At 35.3% G+C, this 20,150-nt stretch overlaps 1 protein-coding gene across 1 annotated transcript; it reads left to right on the top strand.

The window, feature by feature from the left end:
- Positions 1-830: 830 nt before the first annotated feature.
- Positions 831-3,043, top strand: LOC145043539 (guanosine deaminase-like). Its single transcript, XM_078992226.1, has 5 exons — positions 831-991; positions 1,698-1,757; positions 2,064-2,254; positions 2,407-2,511; positions 2,706-3,043. The coding sequence occupies exons 1-5, from the start codon at positions 961-963 to the stop codon at positions 2,892-2,894; spliced, it is 576 nt and encodes a 191-aa protein (XP_078848352.1). The 5' UTR covers positions 831-960; the 3' UTR covers positions 2,895-3,043.
- The last annotated feature ends 17,107 nt before the right edge of the window (positions 3,044-20,150 follow it).

Here is a 20,150-nt window from a genome sequence, read left to right as displayed (position 1 = left end):
GACTATGGTGAGCAATGACGGTGGAAACTTTGGTTGTGGTCTGAAAATGGTGAGATGGGGATGTAAAGTAGTTGTCGGAGGTGGTTGATTATGTGTTAAAGGAATTTGTGAAGTATTCTCGTCTTCTACCTCTCTCCGGTGGAAACTCCGATCCTATGTGTGTTTTCTAAGCAGAACTGTGTGGGTTTTCTTAGGGGGGGAGAGAGAGAGAGAGAGAGAGAGAGAGGTGGGCCCCATATTATTATTAATAAAACATTAAATTAAATAAAAAACATAAAAAATATATCACGAGGCACTTTAGTCGTTTCAATTTTCAAAGAGACCATTTCCACCTAGAAACATGACCAAAAATACCATCAAACCAAAAAATTCGAGGTTTTGACTAAACCTCGTAAAAAATAAATACCACAAGGATTATTTTTACAGTTTTGTCTATATAATATAATAAATAAATCATCAACTCTAGCAAAAGAAGATTTTTTTTTTTTTTTTTTGCAACTTGTCACTCTTATTCAATTTGTCAAATATTATTTTGTGATTATTTTTAATTATTTTTTTTACGTGTCATTTTATAAGTTTTTCTAGTTTATTAATCTTTTAATTTCAAAATTCTCAAAATTTTATTTAAAATATTTATTTAAATTTAAAAGATAAAAACCATTTCAATATACTAATTCATTATTATTATTTATTTTCTTATAAGTTTAATATTTTCAAATCTTTTATCCTTTATATTTATTTTATTATTTTAATTAACTAGTGTAGTATATAATATAAAGTAGTTTCCGATAGTTGTTATTTTACGCCGCTTAATCTGCACGTGCACCGTTTCCTCGGAACCAACTGTGTCTATTTCCCTCTCTTTGTCTTCATCTTTTCAACTACCACCAAATCTTCTTCAACTAAACCAAAGTCCCAAAGCAACCCCTTTGTTCCTTCGATTCAAAACCTAATCATCTCATGTCAAATTCCATCATGGAGGAAGCTAACAGTAAGTATCTCATTCAAATGCCCATGCTTCATCTACCTTCAGTAGTTCACATCATGCTATGTTCATCGGGATCTTCCGATCTTCAATTCACATGAAATTATCTCGTATAGTTTAATTTATTTGGGGTTATGGAAATAATTCCTTGATTTTTCTTTATGTGATCGATAATTTAGGTTGTATTTACTTTATGAGATTCATATTCCGTGACATCTGCTCTGATTGTCTATTAGGAATTAATCTGAGGATTTAGGGTTCATATGCTTCCGTAAGTATATATATGCTTTCTTCTTCGGTAACTTGATCTCCTTATTTAGGAAGTTAAATGTATGTGAATGAACTTAAACAGCAGATCGTAGTAGTTGGGGTTTTTTTTTGCATTTTCATTGCTTTGTCAACGTGTTTGTTCTGAATTTATTCACACGCTTCTGAGATCTATCTCAATTCTTTTAGCATCATCAGTTAGAGCCCTAAGTGGATCGATAATTCGATACTGTGTTACAAGGAGACATATCTAAATTTTGGAAACTACTAGAAACTACTTAAATCAAAGAAGCCAATCAACTAATTAGAAAACGTCTCTTGTTGAGCTTTTTGGCCTCCGCTTACCTTATACATAGCTTTTTTCCCCATGATCTTCTTATATTCATCTACTCCATTCTATGGATGCTCATACTCACGTTTTCTTCTTCTTTTTTCTGTTAAACAGTTGTTGAAACTAAAGACGGAGCCATATCTGTTGCTTCAGCTTTTTCTGGTCACCAGCAAGGTTAGATAAGATCCACTGCTACTCAATTTTTTTATCTAGTCACTTGCATTTGATTTCACATAGATGCTCTTATATATCTTTATTTTGTTATTACTATTATACCCTTCTTTGGTGCACAACAATTGCAACAATTGACTCATAGTCATGTTATTAGAAGCTTGTGGATCAAAACTATAACTAAGGGGCAAGTACACATAAAAGACTCTGCATTTATTATGAGACATTCTGAAGATTCATGCTTTTTTTCAAATATTTTATTTGTTAGTGTAATTGTTGTCAAGTGTGTATTTGGTAATTGTCAAGCAGCTGTACAGGATAGAGACCACAAATTCTTGACAAAAGCTGTTGAAGAAGCTTACAAAGGAGTAGATAATGGAGATGGAGGCCCATTTGGTGCTGTTGTTGTTTGCAAAGATGAGATTGTTGTGAGTTGTCATAACATGGTTTTAAAACACACAGATCCAACTGCTCATGCTGAAGTTACAGCAATAAGAGAGGTTAGTTAGACTCATTTTTACCAATAAATAATAGTAAATGACCATTATACCCTCCTTCTGTCCAATGAATAAAAAATAACTGTCCGTTTGATAACTGTTTGTGTATATTCTATTTTTTTTTTACTTATATATTTTTACACCATGTATTTCAGGCATGTAAAAAACTCAACCAAATTGAGCTCTCTGATTGTGAGATTTATGCCTCTTGTGAGCCCTGTCCTATGTGCTTTGGTGCCATTCATCTTTCAAGAATCAAGGTGCAGTTTCCTCTCTAATCTAAATGACATCTTTACCCTTTTGTCTAAAAATGAGAGTAAAGTTACAACACTAAACAAATCTGTCCCTTTTGTAACAAGCTTTTACGTTCTGCGTGAACAAAGAGTGTAAATGACCATTTTACCCCTCTAATCTAAAAAAAGATTCATTATTTAGTTTATTTGTGTGAATGCAGAGGTTGGTTTATGGGGCAAAAGCGGAAGCAGCAATTGCAATTGGGTTTGATGATTTCATTGCAGATGCATTAAGAGGTACTGGATTTTATCAAAAGGCTCATATGGAGATTAAAAAAGCAGATGGAAATGGAGCAGTTATTGCTGAACAAGTATTTGAAAACACCAAAGCCAAATTCTCCATGTATTGATTTCATACATTTTCAACATTATTATTATTATTTCTCCATTGTTCTCAACAATTGATTACAGAATCTTAACTTCCTTTTCGTTAAACACTATATCTATATGTAATTGTTTTCATGAACTAATTTCAAATTCAAAAAGGTTTAACAGGTTACTTTTTTTTTTTTTTTGGAAACGGCAAACGAATTAAGTGGAGCTACTCGCAATATTTCAACGAGCACCCCGGGTTTGAGCTCCTTTACAGGGCAAACCCAGCCCCCATAGGGATTTCCAGGGAAAAATTCCCCACATGTGGCACCACAAGAGGTAGTTTAAGGGAATAGAACTCCCGACCTCACGCCCCACATGGGTATAAAACCCGGTGCATCAAACCCAGCTAGGCTGGACATCACTTGCTTTAACAGGTTACATAGTGTGCCTAAATCGGTAGACAAACTATTTTACTCTTGTTTAGAAGTGAGAGATAGATAAACTGCCATATTTCATAGCAGTATCATTATTACCATTTTGCCCTCGATCTCTAATATGGCACGTTTTTACAACTATATATATAAAGCAGTAAAAAAACTCAAACAAAGAGTGAAAATATAAACAAAAGATTAGGCTTATAAATAAAAAACCTTATACAGATTCTAAACATAAAAGATTAAAAGAGCTTATAAATAAAAAACAAAAACCACATAAGTTTCCATGTTTACGCTTCTAACCTAGAGAATAAATTCCCTAAAATGGACCCTATACTTTGCTTAATAGTTTTTACATGGAGATGGTCAGGATGGAAATTGAAGATATTTACAACAAATAGAACAAATTGGGTAAAAAGTAAAAACCTCACTATTTTGACCTAGAAAACCCACACATTTGAAGGAGGTAATTCTGATTTTCTTTAATAAAAATAAAAAAAATAAAAAAAATAAAAAAATAAAAAAAACCGTTTTTCATATATGTTTTACCCTATGGCTAATGAAAACTCAATTTTGAAAATAGTGCATTTCTAATGCTTTTTATGATTTTACGGTTACGGATGCGAAAAACCTATACCCGATGGTGAAACCGAATCCTACAAACGTTTTGATCGGAGAATCCCCAAGTTGACCGAGGATGGAGATGGTGATTGGAATCCCCAAACAAAAAAAAAATGAAGATGTGTGTGTTTATATATATATATATATATATATATATATATATATATATATATATATATATATATATATATATATATATATATATATATATATATATATATATAGACACACACATCTCCATTTTTTTTTATTTGATAGAAGTCGTTATTAATCAAAGAACCAATCCAAATCATCGGAATTTAAAACGATCAACGGCAAAATGAAGGGTTGTAGACTTTTACAATGAATATACATACACTGGATTATAATAAAACACACTTTTTTTAGTTTAATTTTTTGTAGGTCATGTTTTTTATCGGAAAAAAAAAAAAACCCCGAATATACCATTGTCCATGATTTTTCGTCATCTTTTTATAGAAATCTGTATTGACATATAAAAAATGAACTTAAAAAAAAAAAAAAAAAAAAAAAAAAAAAAAAAAAAAAAACTCACTTCATTTTATTTGTTTTTTAAAAACATGTGATCTATTTTTTATTGAAAAAAATTAATAAATATAACAAAATTCATATTTTTTGGTACTCTTTAAACATATATTCATATTAATGGTTTAAAAAAAAATCGAAATTTAAATTCAGATTTACATTGTGAATCTGCTCAGATTCGCAGTGTGCATAATAGTTAATCATATTCACATTGTGAATTCTCAAAACAAAATTATATACAATTCATATTCGCAATGTGAACATATCCATTTATTGATTTTACTAAACTAATTTACAACTAATTACAACTCTAACGAAAAGGGATTCTAAATATGATTCTCATTTTTTATTTTTTTTATGAATATGTCCATTTGTTAAAATATCATAAAACTACATGAAAATATCTTTCAATTCATATGTAATTTTCACTTAATTTATGAATGGTCAAAGAGTTGAAATACTAAATCAGATTCACATTGTGGATGTTAAAATTGAAATATTTATATTTTAGATTAACAGTGTGAATATGAATTGATCAAGTTGTTTTTCTTAATCGATGTTGATGTTTATTAATAAAGGACAAAAAATTGAGATTTTCGGAAAAAAAAATGTTTGTTTTTTATATATCAACATTGATCTCTATGGAAATATGATAAAAAATCGTGAACAATGATATATTCGGGTTTTTTTTGATAAAAAATGTGGCTTAAAAAAAGTTAAACGAAAAAAAGGTGAATTTTTTGGTAAATATGTGGGTTTTATGGTATAATCTGATGTATGTGTGTCCAGTGTACAAGTGTACATCCATTCGGTCGTTGATCATTATGATTTCTGACGCTCACTATTGGTTTTTTGATTCCTTAATAATAATGGTTCTCTATTAAACGTCACGACATATATATATATATATATATATATATATATATATATATATATGTGTGTGTGTGTGTGTGTGTGTGTGTGTGTGTATGTCTGTGTCTGTGTGTGGTTAGGTTATTATGTTATAACTATCTATTGTGTAACATCCCAAAATATCAAGGTAAAATTTTCATTTTTAATACAATCAAAAACACCAATTTATCCTTTACTCAAACACTTAAGAGATATTTTATAAAAACAGTTATCAGAGTACAATCCCAAAATCATAAAGTTGTAGAAAAACATGGGTGTATGTGATGTGGTCAAGACAGATCCTTCCATTTTAAGCCAGAAGTACCTGAAACCATAAACAAACTATAAGTACAAAGCTTAGTGAGTTCCCCAAAATACCACATACCAAAACACATCATACATGCAATAGATCAAACAAGTTTCGAGCCCGAGGTTACAAGTGAATCTTGAGACCTGGACCTAGGTGTTTGTGAACTTTTGTAGTGTTACGAGGTTTTGGAAAGTTACGAGATTTTGGAAAGTTACAAGGTTGGACTTGAAATGACCTTTTCTAATGATAAAATCTAAAGGAAAGATTTTTATCGTTCATCCAGACACTATACTTGGTCAGCGGTCCGGAGGGTGTAGTGTGAGTCTTATGACCAGCCAAGAGTGAGTTCTGAAAGTTTTGACTGAGATGCTGTGACAACCCGAAAATTTCTATTCTGTACAGTCAAACACTTCATTAAAAGTCAAACTCGTTGCTGTTATCTACTAGCACAATTAGGAGTTTATTTGAGCATTCTGAGCCTTGTACACTTAAGGGATAAGTGTCGGGGTTTATCTGCTGAAGTTATAGCTCAAAGATTAGACCTTAAACACCCTTACAAGGAGTTCACGGCCACCACATGGGAGTTTACGGCCGTAAACTCTCCCTTATATGGTGATATGTTAGCTATTTGTTCATTCCTTTCCTCCTTTTGGCCGAAATCCTCTCAAGTATCATCCCGATCTTTGTCCCCGATCTTCCAAACTCGTAAGTTTATTGTCCTAACTAGTTGATATCTTACATGAGCTAGTGATCTTAAATGATTTCATCCGTGAAATCATTCCATTTTGTAGATCTTCAAGTTTCACCAAGAACACACACTAGTGTTCTTGGCCAAAATCGACCATTCAAGCTCCTAGATCGTAAGTACTCTTGTTCCAACTCGTTGTACACTAGGTTTAACATGTTTAGGGCTTAGAAAACATAAAGAATCACATGATCCAACGAGTTTACGACCAAGACATGTTCTTGGGCCGTAAACCCCTTTTAGTGGGGCAAAATGCACCCTAACACCTTATCAAGCCTTGGAACTTAGTATAGAACCTTACACTATTGAACTAGGGACTTCAAGACACGAAACGGTACTTCATACCATGAATTTATGGCCATAAACTCATAGGGAAGTGGTCCCCAGGCCGTAAACACATATAAGGGCCATTCTTGGATCTTAAACTCACCTAGCCTCTTGTTTAAGCCTTGAAACACTTAACCACAATAGATACCTTACCTTTAAGCCTCATTTGGTGACTCGTTTGAGAGTTTACGGCCAGGAATAAACTCCCCTGGGCCGTAAACTCCAACAAGTATGGTCTATGGACCATAAACTCACTTACAATGCCTTTCACTCCTTTGTTGCAACCCAATGTCCTCCTAACACTTTGACCAAAGTGTTTTCCATGCCTTAGACTGTTTATACTTGTCTAATTAGTGTTATAATCACTAATTGTATATATACATATGTCTTTATATGTTATTAGGATCATTGTGTGTGTTTAAGTCTTCACTTGACACCAAGCACTTGTCCGACACTTCCATCCGATCCACTCATTGCAGGTGAGTTCATACCCCTTAATTAACCTTTTAAATGTATTTAAATGTTTATAAATGCTTTTGGGGGGGGGGGGGGAGTACAAGTTGAATCATGCTAGTTATTATATCAATCACATGCGATTAATAACTAGCATACAAATGGATTTACTATACGTTTAACTGTTTTACCAAACTTATTTACTTCGAATGACTTTCTCAACCGTTTTTGCATGTTAAAACTCTTTATCAAACTGTCTTACATACTGTATGTTTCCTTTCAAACTCTGTTACAAATGTGCTTCAAACAAAGGTTTTCCTTATACTTAAAACCGTCTTATCAAACAAACTACTTACAAATCGTTTTATAAACTGACATCAAGTCATCATTTTCTTAGTTAGTAAAATTTTCAAAGGTTTTACAAAACTTTTTTTATACTTTTATATTGTCAAATGCATGCCCATATATGTATAGTTATATAAGTAATGTTTAAAGGACTTAGGACGGCTAGCTCGCTTTATTTCCTTTTCCTCGTTGGGATGTGGCCTTAGGGCATCGGTTATTCGTCTGAATGTCGTCTAAATATTAGTTATATATCATATATACATATATAGACATAAAAGTTCCATCAGTTAGTTTAGTACCTTTGAGTAGCAAAGACATACTTCCGGTTATACACGTACATTACTAGTAACTATAATAGGTATAGTTAGGAGATATTACTTACTATTCCAAGTACAAGGAATCACACAAGAGTCAGTTCATTCATGAGTCTATACTAATACAATATATACTATATGAAGAGACACAATTACGGAAATACAATTACAATACACGATAACATAAGAGAATACACAATAAAAGGAAACAGGGAGGAAGATACAATACACGATAACAGAACAAACATAATAAGGTGCTATAGCATGGAACAATTACATGATCTAACTATACTAATGAATCACTAACGCATTGTTTTAAACAAAAGGTGATAGTTATATTGGGTATACATGATCATAATAATGTGGATGTTCACGGCTTGCAATCATTGCAGGGGTCGCGTTTGGTTCCCAGAATCTCTTGGCAGGGGAGCGTTTAGTATGGGATCTAGCCATCACATTATGCCTTAACCCTTAATTAAGGCAATTATTACAATAGTAGTCACTTATTACAAATACTACAGTACTTACACTTTACATACGACAATTACAGAAGGATAAAATTCCAGTTAATATATTATTATTACCTTTACTATGTGTCATATTCACATAATCGATGAGGTAGAATAGATTTGAATAATAATAGTGGTACAAGGAAAAACCTTCACTTAAGTAAAGGTTCAAACTTTCAAAACAGTTGGGTCTTGGTAGAAGGCTACTTTCAAAACAGTCGGGTCCTGGTAGAAGGCTACTTTTAAAAACAGTCGAGTCTTGGTAGAAGACTACTTTTTATACTAGTAGGAAATATATGATTTTCTAGGGTTTTCAAACGTTTACAATTACTTACAAACATTTTCATACTTATACAAACTTTTCTCCAAATATTTACAAGTCTTTACTTTACAATTTTACAAATCAAAGACACATAAATACTTATGAATTCACCAGCTTTATTGTTGATACTCACTTTCAAAATAACTTGTATTCTCAGGTCACAAATAGACATGTACGACGACCAGGTTTTGTGAAGACGGAGTAGTCAAGACTCGTCTTTTATTTTGATTATTCATTATGTTGTTTTATACTATGAAAGAACATGTATGTATTTAAAATTATACTATTAATGCAATGGATGATGTTGTTGCTTGTTTACTACTTTGCATTGTTGTGATACTTTACATGACGTCCTCCACCCTAGAACGTTTCCGCCGTTCTCGGTTTTGGGGTATGACAGATCCCCTTGGGATTTAAGAAAGTGTGAGCACGTAAAGGTCTCCTAGGTTGTGTTCTTTTGAAAACTTGATGTGACTTAAAAGGTGTAGGAGTTGGTAAAATCCTTTTCCACTTTGGGTTGTTCAAGAAATAGATTTGAAAACGATACCTTCGAAAAGACATAACTTTCTTTTGGGATTTGTCAGACGAGTTCGAAATTTTTTTTTGGTACTGTACATTCCTTTTTGTCTAAAACCTAAACTGCAATTTTTTTCAAAAATTGATTTGAGACATGTTTTTCAGGACTCTTTTGGTTTGAAACTTTGGTTTGTTTTTTGTTTTTGAAATTTTTTTCCCGCTTTTTACCACGAGATCTAAGTTCCTCTTTGAAAGCTAATTTTGCACGAGTTTTTGGAGAACTGTAGTCAGTAATGTTCAACTGCAGTTTCTTTGAAAACTTTGATTGTTTTTGAAATAGTGGACCCGAGTCTTCTGAACTAGAAGACTTTGGACTTTGTGAACATTGACCATATTCAAAATTTTCTATGGGTAACTCATGAAGAATGGGTTGAATTGTCACTATGCTTTTGACTTCGGTTTGTGGTAAGGAAGACTGAACTACCGCAAAGTAAGTCAAAGATGGTTCCTTAGATGGACATTTTATGGAAGGCAGTTTGGACAATTGAGGTCCGAGACTGCAGAGAATGGGACTGCGGTCTGATGACGACGATGTAAAATTCACAGTTTCTTCCGGTCCTTCCATAAGAATTTCTTCATCAACAATTGAAGTCTGAGAATTAGGATAAATTGTGCCAATGATGGGTATTTGATCACATGAATGATCCGAGGTTTCAGGAAGAATTTACTCAATGACACAATTATTGCTCAGATTATGAAGTCTACCGAAGTGGGCTTTAATGTCTTCGGGGAATGTTTTGTCATTGACTGGGAAATGAAACTCCGATCCAGAGGGACATAAGGACGATCTTTGTTAACTCTGGGTGATGAATCCTTTGCGGTGGAATACCCATTGGACCAACCCCAATTATATGTGTTATCTATGGTCTCATTATTCACAATATTTTCAATAACTTCACTTTCATTAAACAACTTTTCAATTAAAATATTTAAGCGTACATTTTCCTTTTCGGCTAGATCCCTTTGATTCAAAGCTATTCCTAACTGAGTTTCACACAACATTTTGGAATCCTTCTCTAACACTAAATTCTTTTTTAACATGGCAACTTTGAGTCTTTTATCTTCTAGTCGTCCTTGATGGGTTTTAGCCATAAGAACAATCCTATGTGCTCATACAAACCCTAATGCTTGGATCTAGGTTTCTCTATTGTACATGCTTTGAATCCAATATATGCAACCCTAGATCTATCATATAAAATTTGAAATTAACATCATAAGAACATATCTAAGTGTTTACCTCTTCTAAATAGCTTGAAATCCTTGTAGTCTTCTTGATCTTGAGCTTAGAGTCATAATTGTAACTCCTCTAATGGTTCAGAAACCCCACAAGCAAAAAGGAAATATGAGAGAGGGTGAGAGATGCTAAAACCGGCCCTAGGGTTCTCTTGGAATCAAGTGTAGCCGATTTTCATAGCCTAGGGGTCATATTTATACTGTAGGCTGCTAGGGTTTCAGTCTAAACCCTAATGGACAACTTAGCCACCAAGCAGCCCAAGGAACCTTCTGGAATAAGTCCTTGGACGAAAATATGATGGATCCCCATCATAATTTCGTTCCCCCCCCCTTAGGCCATTAGGTTTCCTTAGCCTAAAACTTAACTATCATACATTTGACAGTTTATACCCCTTTATTTAATTAATCTCTTTTAGTCACCAAATTAATTCCTAATTAATTTATGACCAATACTAATTAAATAAATATGATTTCTCCTTTAATATATTATTCTTATGATATATTAATAAACCATAATATTCTCTCCCTCTCTCTCCTTAAATTACCTTGTCAAATTGCTTTGGTGAAGGCAACCCAAAAGGACCATGCACAACCGGGTCAAGTACATACCAAATATAGTTACAGGCTTAGACACTAATCCAACAGTCTCCCACTTGGATAAGTCTAGTAACTATATCTCATATATGACTTCAGGATCCGATTAGCAATTGTAGCTCTTACATGTCGCTGTCAACACTAATTAGTAACTCGTCCTTCAGATAAGGGATCGTATAATCATCTGTTCTAAATATCATGCTGACAATACTTATTGTCCAACACTTGTTTCTCAATCTCCTATTTGTTCGACATAGAATTTAGTTCAACACATCAACTCCATTCTGACCGGGCCCGACACATAAGTCAAACCAAATCATCAAGTGGCCAAGATATCGCCTTTATTCTCATAGAATAAAAGGAACAGATTAACTTCGACTCATATGCATCTATTATTTACCAATTAAATCATGCACAACAATATGTTTTATAACATCAAGTTACTAATGCTTTTACACATCATCAATGCATAACCAATCAGCAAACAACAACCATATCTCTAAGTTTTAAGACTATATGATATTATCGCTTTGCGATCACTTCAGGTAAAACACCACAAAGTGATACCAGAAAATGCGGGTTTATTCCAATGCTCAAATCGTATTCATAAGCACTCATCAACTTTGCAACAAATGTTTGCTATGCCCAAAACCCTTTAGACAATCTACAAACAATTCATGGCAGTCTTCATTCACACCTACTTCCAAAATATGAACGACTGTGGACTGTTCAAATAATCTTATTATTCAGGAAGTCAAAACATGCAAAATTTAAACAATAGACAAATAACTAACACAAGACGGTAACTTTACTCATAAATAACACAACTTTATTTATTCATCAAAATGTCAAGTACAAAATATTTATTACACGTTTCTTATCTATCTAATCCAAACTTATATCATCCTTCAGCCCAATGCTCCTAGCGTGTTGCAAGTGTTTGACCCTACTCAGTCCCTTCGTAAAGGGATCTGCCGGGTTTTCTTCTGACGATACCCTCTTCACAACGAGGAGTCCCTCTTCTACCTGATGTCTGATAAAGTGGTATTTTCTATCGATATGTCGAGATCTACCATGATCTCTTGGTTCCTTGGTTAAGGCAACCGCTCCTTCATTATCACAGAAAATTTCCATCGACTCCTTTACGGATGGCATAACTCCAAGGTCTCCAATGAAGTTCTTCAACCATATAGCCTCCTTTGATGCTTCACTCGCCACAATGTACTCTGATTCGCATGTTGAATCAACCACGGTCTCCTGCTTGGAACTTTTCCAAATAACTGCTCCTCCATTTAGGGTAAAGACCCAGCCCAACTGCAATCGGTAACTATCCCGATCCGTCTGAAAACTAGCATCACTATACCCTCGTACCCTTAAGTCATCACTCCCACCGAGGACTAGAAACCATTCCTTGGTCCTTCGTAGGTACTTAAGAATATTCTTAACCGCAATCTAATGAGCTCTACCAGGATTCCCTTGATATATACTGACCATGCTCAAAGCGAAGGCCACATCACGGCGAGTACAAGTCATAGCGTACATGATAGAGCCTACTGCGGAAGCGTAAGGTACTCGGCTCATATCAGCTATTATGTTTATGTACTCGGGCTTTGAGTCTTACTCAGTTTGGTATTGCTTTGGATTGGCAATTCCCCTTTCTTGGAATTTTTCATACTAAAACGCTTTAGTACCTTATCCAAGTATGTATCTTGACTGAGTCCTTATCAGTCTCTTTTCCTTGTTTCTTACTATCCTTATTCCCAGAATATAAGCAGCCTCTCCGAGGTCCTTCATAGTGAAACATTTCCCAAGCCAGGACTTGACCTCCTGCAAGGTTGGGACATCGTTTCCTATGAGTAATATGTCATGAACATACAATATGAGGAAGCTTACTATGCTCCCACGGACTTTGACATATACACAAGATTCATCTTCGCTTCACAGAAAGCCAAACTCTTTAACTTTCTCGTCAAAACAAAGATTCCATCTGCGAGACGCTTGTTTCAATCCATAAATGGATTTCTCAAGCTTACACACTCTATTTGGATGCTTCGCATCGACAAAACCCTCTGGCTGATTCATGTACATATCCTCAGCCAACTTCCCATTAAGGAAAGCGGTTTTCACATCCATCTGCCAGATTTCATAATCATGAAACGCAACTATTGCAAGCATTACCATAATAGACTTTATCTTCGCAACTGGTGAGAAGGTCTCATCATAGTCAACTCCGGGAGTTTGTGTCACACCCCAAAACCAAGAACGGTGGAAACGTTCTGGGGCGGAGGACGTCATGTATAATATCAACAACAATGTAAAGTAGTAAACAAGCAACAGCATCATCCATTGCATTAAATATATATAATTTTAATACAAGCGTGTTCTGTACAGTTTTAGACACCAAAATATAATGTAAATCAAAATAATATGATGAGTCTTGAATGCGCTCTATCTTCTCAAAAGCTGGCATCGGTACCTGTCTACTGATGACCTGAGAATACAAGATATTTTGAAAGAGTTTGTCAGCATTAAGCTGGTGAGTTCATAAGTATTTTAGTGTCGATGTTCGTTATCAAAACGTTTGAACCTGTCGTAAGTATAAGTTGTAAACCGTATGTAAATGTTTGTAAAAGTTTGAATCTCTCAGAAAAACCTATATTTTCTATTAAAGTAGCCTTCTACCAAGGCTTAACTGTTTTGTATGCTCGTTTGTTGTAAAAGTGTGTAATTTCCCAAGTGTAACTATCATTTAGCAAAATATAGTTTGTACATTAAAGTTTAAGTGAGGTTATCACTAAAATGTAATGGGTAAATCATTGTAGTACTGTAGTTTTGTTTTATAGGAACTACTGTTGTACTAACTACCTTAAACCGGATTTATATTAAGGTATAATGTGATAATTGCACCATACTATCGACTGATAACAACGACATAAGGAACGGTCGTAATAACGGAATGACGTTTGGCACCCGCAGACCTGCAGGTCCGGCTGTAGCTAGCAGCAAGGTGTAGGATTGTCAATCCAGTATAGATCTATACGCAAACTCAACGCTCTCCCTCCAAGAGAATTCTGGTAACAACGACAACGTATAGTCGAAAAATAAGGTATGACGTTTGGCACCCGCAGACCTGTCGGTCCCACTGTAGCTAGCAGCGAGGTGTAGGATAGTCAATCCAGTATAGATCTATACGCAAACTCAACGCTCTCCCTCCAAGAGAATTCTGGCTACAACTCGGGCCATGACATTTAAGGCATGCTCCGATACAGTGGATCACAATTGTTAACGTATTAATGTAAGTGTAATGTTTCTCGTTCTAATATAGTTTTATATGTTCTCGTCCTAGTATAGTTGTATATGTAATGTTCTAGAAAGTATTGACTCATGAATGAACTGACTCATTGTATGATATCGCATTCTAGTAATGGTTCTAGTATCTTCCTAAACTACCCATATGGTAGTTTACTAGCAGTCTAACTGGTACGTATGGTCATGGATGTATACCCTTACTAACTAAGGGCATGGGATGAACTGGAAAGCCCTTTTATGACTATATATGTACACATGATATGTAACTAATATTTAAACGACTTTCGGACGAATACCCGATATCCCACCAGACCACATCTCAAGGCGCGAAAAGGAAATAGGGTGGATAGCCTTCCTAAGTCTTTTAAACATTTATTATATAACTATACATATAGAGGCATGCAATTTATAATATAAAAGCATAAATAAATTTTGTAAGACATTTGAAACATAAATATTATTTTAAGAAAAGATCGACTTGATGTCGATCTATAAAACAATTTGAAAGCATAAGTATGATAAAACAGTTTTGAGTATAAGGAAACATTTGATTGAAACACAGTTGTAAATAAGTTTGAAAGGTAATGTACCGAGTAAGATGTACAATGTAATAAGTAGTTTAAAACATATAAAATGTTTATAAAAATCATTTGAAGTAAGCTATTTGGTAAAATGGCTAATGAGTAGCCAAATCTTTTGAATGTTGTATATTAATCACATGTGATTGATGTAATAACTAGCGTAATTCTACTTATTAATCGCATGTGATTGATATAATACTAGCATGATTCTACTTGTATTCCCCCCCCCCCCCATTAAACATTTAAAAGTAGTTTAAAACATTAGTTACGGGGTATGAACTCACCTGATTGAACTGGTTGATTTGAAGTAGTCGAGAGAGGAATCGAGTAGAACTTCGACAGGAAGAGTTGAAAACGCGGGAAAATCTCGGGATTCTCGGGAATCTCAGGAACACAAAACCTTCCTTCAGGACTTGAAGGTGAAAAACCGGGGCTTTGGGAGGGTCTCGGGGGGCTTAAACGCAGAGTTTCGGCGCGAGAAAGAGAAGAATGGAGCACCTAAACCCGGCACCCCAAGAGTTGTATTTATAGGGGCATTTCTGGTGTGCCACATCGTGGCAAGTGATGGCCACATCGTGGGGAGTCAAACTTATCCTATTCCATTGATTGGACGCCCTCAGTCACTTGCCGGGTCGCGGCAAGCTTGTGCCATGTCGTGGCAAGCCTGACAGCCTCGGATTTCGGACCCCGAACTTGTAAAATCCGTAACTTTCGCATACGAGCTCCGTTTTCGACGTTCTTTATATGCACACATAGCTAAAAACATGATCTACAACTATCGTTTAGACTTCATCGGAAAATTCTGACTTTAGTTTTAATTATTTATTTTTAACGGGCCAGGACGCGATAATTCCGTTAAAAATCCATAACTTCTTCATCCGATGTCCGTTTTCGTCAGACTTTTCATCGTTGCGCTACTAATGTTGAGACCTTAGATTCTCATTTAGGTTGTTTTGGTAAAAAGTATCTCGAGCTCTATTTCGAGTTTTTAGCTGTCTACTGCTATACCCGAATCTTGGAAAAATCATAACTTCCTCATACGAAGTCAGATTTGGACGTTCTTTTTATGTATGCTCACGGTTTGAGGTTATATATAACTTTCATTTAGATACTTAAGGCTAAAAACTATTGTATTGAAACTTCGCGTTTTTCATTTAATCGGTGTTGTCGGTTTTGCCGAGAATCTTCGATTGGTCATAACTTCTTCGTTATAACTCGGATTTTAGGGTTCTTTATATGTACGAAAACCTTGATACGATTCCTACTACTTTATTTAACCCAAATAAGATTTTAGGAAAGTTATATTTTGACCTAAATTTGATTGGTTTTACATTACATTGTCTCGAAATATCGGGTTGTCACAGTTTGAGTAAAGCCCTTCGCAACCAATCGCGCTTTATAAGTGTGCACTTTCCCATCCATGTCTATCTTCTTCTTGAAGATCCACTTGCACCCGACTGTCTTACAACCCGGTACATTATCTACCAAATTCCAAACTTGGTTATCGAACATGGACTGAATCTCGCTATCCATCGCCTTTTTCCATTTGGCAGACTCCGGGCCTGCCATGGCTTCTTTGTAGCTGCTAGGTTCATCCAAATTCATTAGTATTTCATCACTAATAAACGTATCCCCTTCAGAAGTAATATAAAAACCATAAAACTAGGGTTAAACACTAACCCTACTAGAACGTCTAAGAGTTAAGGACTCGTCAACGGGCTCCAACAGGAGTTTACTCCTCGGGTTGAGTGCTAGTGTTAGAGGTTCCTTCATCGCTTTGCTCTTGAATCTCTTCAAGATCAATTTGCCTCCCACTGTCCTCTTGGCTTATCAATTCCCTTTCTCAGAAAACTCCTCTTCTAGCAACGAAAACAACATTGTCACTCGGTCTATAGAAAAGATAGTCAAAAGACTTTTGTGGGTAGCCGATGAAATAACACTTCTCACTACGAGGTTCGAGCTTGTCATGAGTCTCTCGTCTTATGAAAGTCTCACAACCCCAAACCTTAATATGTGCCAACGAGGGAGCTTTCCCTGTCCACATCTCGTGAGGAGTCTTGGTAACCTTTTTGGTGGGAACCAAGTTAAGGATGTGGCCGGCAGTCTCTAAGGCATACCCCCAGAAAGCTATTGGTAACGAGTTCCGAATCATCATAGAATGAACCATGTCCAACAAGGTCCGATTACGTCTCTCAGCGACACCATTCAATTGTGGCATTCTTGGAGGCGTCAATTGCGAAACAATTATGCATTCTTTTAGATAGTCGTGAAACTCAAGACTTAGGTACTCTCCTCCTCGGTCTAACCGAAGCATCTTGATTTTCCTGCCCAGCTGATTCTCCACTTCATTCTTAAACTCTTTGAACTTTCCAAAGGTTTCTGACTTTTGCTTGATTAAGTAAATATATCCATATATGCTATAATCATCCGTAAAAGTCACGTAGAAGCGACAAGCATCTCTTGTGGTGGATCTAAAGGGCCCACACACATCGGTGTGTATGAGATCCAATAGACCTTCACCCCTTTCACAAGTGCCAGTAAAGGGTGACTTAGTCATCTTCCCAAGTAAACAAGATTCACACGTGTCATCGTCCCTAAGGTCGAATGAATCCAACACTCCATCCTTTTGGAGTTGGGCTATGCGTTTCTTGTTGACATGGCCAAGGCGACAATGCCACAAGCATGCTTTGTCTAGGCTAGTAGATGAATCAATATTCAATACATCATTTCCTAAATTATCAACAACCATCCCAGATTCATAAATCCCATTACAAGGTAATGCATTGAAATAAAAGACACCATTCAAATAAACATTAATAGAACCATTACTATTATCCAAAGAATATCTGAAACCTTGTCTAAACAATCCATGAAATGAAATAATGTTTCTTGCCATATTTAGCGAATAACAACAATTATCTAAATCTAATCCTAACCCATTACTCAGCACTAAAGAATAAACTCCGACTCTGGTCACAGGTGACGATCTTCTGTTTCCCATAATCAAGTTTATCTTCATATGTTCCATCTCCCTACTTCTTATTAGGCCCTGCAAATCTAAAAAAATGTGGTAACCACATCCTGTATCAAGAACCCATGAAGTAGAAAATGATGAGTTATTAGATTTAATAGAATACATACCAGCGAAGGTGGGCTTAATCTTCCCATCCTTTATGTCTTGCAGATACTTAGGGCAGCTTCGTTTCCAGTGGCCCTTCTGGTGGCAGTAATAGCACTCTGCTTCTTTGGGGTCGAAAGAGGGTTTGACCGAACCAGCTTTGGTTCCACTAGAAGAGGAACCATATTGGGGCTTACTCTTTTGGTGGCTCTTACAAGAAGCCTTCCTCTTTTTACCCTTTCATTGGCCAATTTCCAACACGGAAGCAGCCACAACAGGGGATGGTGCAACAGATTTGTCTTTGAGGTTGCTCTCAGTAGTCCTCAGTAGTCCTTGGAGCTTACTCAAGGAGACCTCTTCCTTATTCATGTGGTAGGTCATTCTGAACTGGTTGTAGCATGAAGTCAAGGAGTGCAAGATTATGTCAATAGCCAAATCATCATCAAACTTAACATTAAGTTTGAGAAGACGATCAACATACCTCTGCATTTTCTGTAAACGAGAGGTTAGGGATTCTCCATTCTCCATCTTAGTGGTGATCATGTTAGTAATGATCTCATAACGCTCTTGCCTCGCGCTTTGGTGGTACCTGTCCAGCAAATCCTGATGCATTTCATACGGATACATGTTCTCATAGGACTTTTGGAGTTCGAGGTTCATGGTGGCTAGCATGACGCAATGAACTTTCGTAGCATCACGCTCGTGGGCCTCAAAGGCAGCCAACTCTTCAGGAGTAGCAACATCTGGGATGATCTTCTCAAGATTTTCATCGAGGACATATTCTTTGTCGTCGTAGCGTGTGATCATGCGAATGTACCTCATCCACTCTTTGAATTTTGACCCATCAAAAGTCACCTTTTGACATAGGTTCATCAACGAGAATGACCCAGAAGCGTTGTTGTTGTTGTTTGCAGAAATCTGAAAAAGAAAGGAACAAAGTTTGATTAGCAATGAGTCCCTAATTAAACACCCAAATAAGAAACTAGGGCTGGGACCCAACAACATTATTTACAACTTAGAAAGGGATGCCGTACTCTAAAAGTATATAATTTGAAGGTAAGTGAATGATGATTCATTAATTCTCACCATGAAAAACGATAAAGAGATTAAGTTTTAAAAGTATTTGAAAACTTCTACATCTTTTGAGATTCATTGAACTTTTCAATGGCATGTTTAAATCTCGATATGCACTTCAAATTTGCGACTGGGATGCTGAGGATCGCAAACAAGTTGTGAATAACCATGCGAATCAACTTGGTGCACTCAATGTCTCTATCACCTAATCAATGTGTCGGTTAGCCACGCACGCTCCATTGATCTATGATAAACATCGAGCCACCCTTTGCCACCAATGTCAATCCCAAATTAGTGTGCCGGTTAACCACGCACGCTCCACTAACGTTTGACAAGGGTACAAAGTGCAATTCCATGGAATAGCATCATTTTCACATTTTGCCCTAAAGTAACTAAGATTGGGAACTTGTAAAAATATGTTAGTTACTTTGCAATATTCATTATACTTGTAATGAGGTATTAAGTTCCCTATCCTATCCGTTCGGCTAATGACCCTCCACCAATCAAGCAAGCGGTGGGTGTGAGTGTACACCCATTAAGCTTCATTTTATAGGCAGCAACCTTATACCCACCTTATAGATCGCCTTCGTGAATGAGACCTACTAGCGATAAGACTAGCTTTAATCTTATATATATATATATATATATATATATATATATATATATATATATATATATATATATTAATCTTGTAATAATATAATAGTATAGGGTTGAATTTTAAACTTGTAAAACTCTAAGGGTTTGAAATTTAAATTACTTAAAATTAAACTTTTAATCATAAGATTTAAATTTCAAAACTTGAGGACAAGTTTTGAACTTTTCAAAACAAAAGGGATATATATATATATATATATATATATATATATATATATATATATATATATATATATATATATATATATATATATATATATATATTAATCTTGTAATAATATAATAGTATAGGGTTGAATTTTAAACTTGTAAAATTCTAAGGGTTTGAAATTTAA

This window comes from Lactuca saligna, chromosome 4 (assembly GCF_052625555.1).
Source record: "Lactuca saligna cultivar CGN05327 chromosome 4, ASM5262555v1, whole genome shotgun sequence".
In the NCBI taxonomy this organism is placed as follows: domain Eukaryota; kingdom Viridiplantae; phylum Streptophyta; class Magnoliopsida; order Asterales; family Asteraceae; genus Lactuca; species Lactuca saligna.
This window is presented reverse-complemented; position numbering and strand designations above follow the sequence as displayed.

Bases quoted from the DNA above. Each gene is read 5' to 3' on its own strand.
- LOC145043539 (XM_078992226.1), top strand. From the start codon at position 961: ATGTCAAATTCCATCATGGAGGAAGCTAACA. The intron at 1,758-2,063 runs GTTAGATAAGAT...ATTGTCAAGCAG, and splicing joins TTTTTCTGGTCACCAGCAAG to CTGTACAGGATAGAGACCAC. The intron at 2,512-2,705 runs GTGCAGTTTCCT...GTGTGAATGCAG, and splicing joins TTCATCTTTCAAGAATCAAG to AGGTTGGTTTATGGGGCAAA.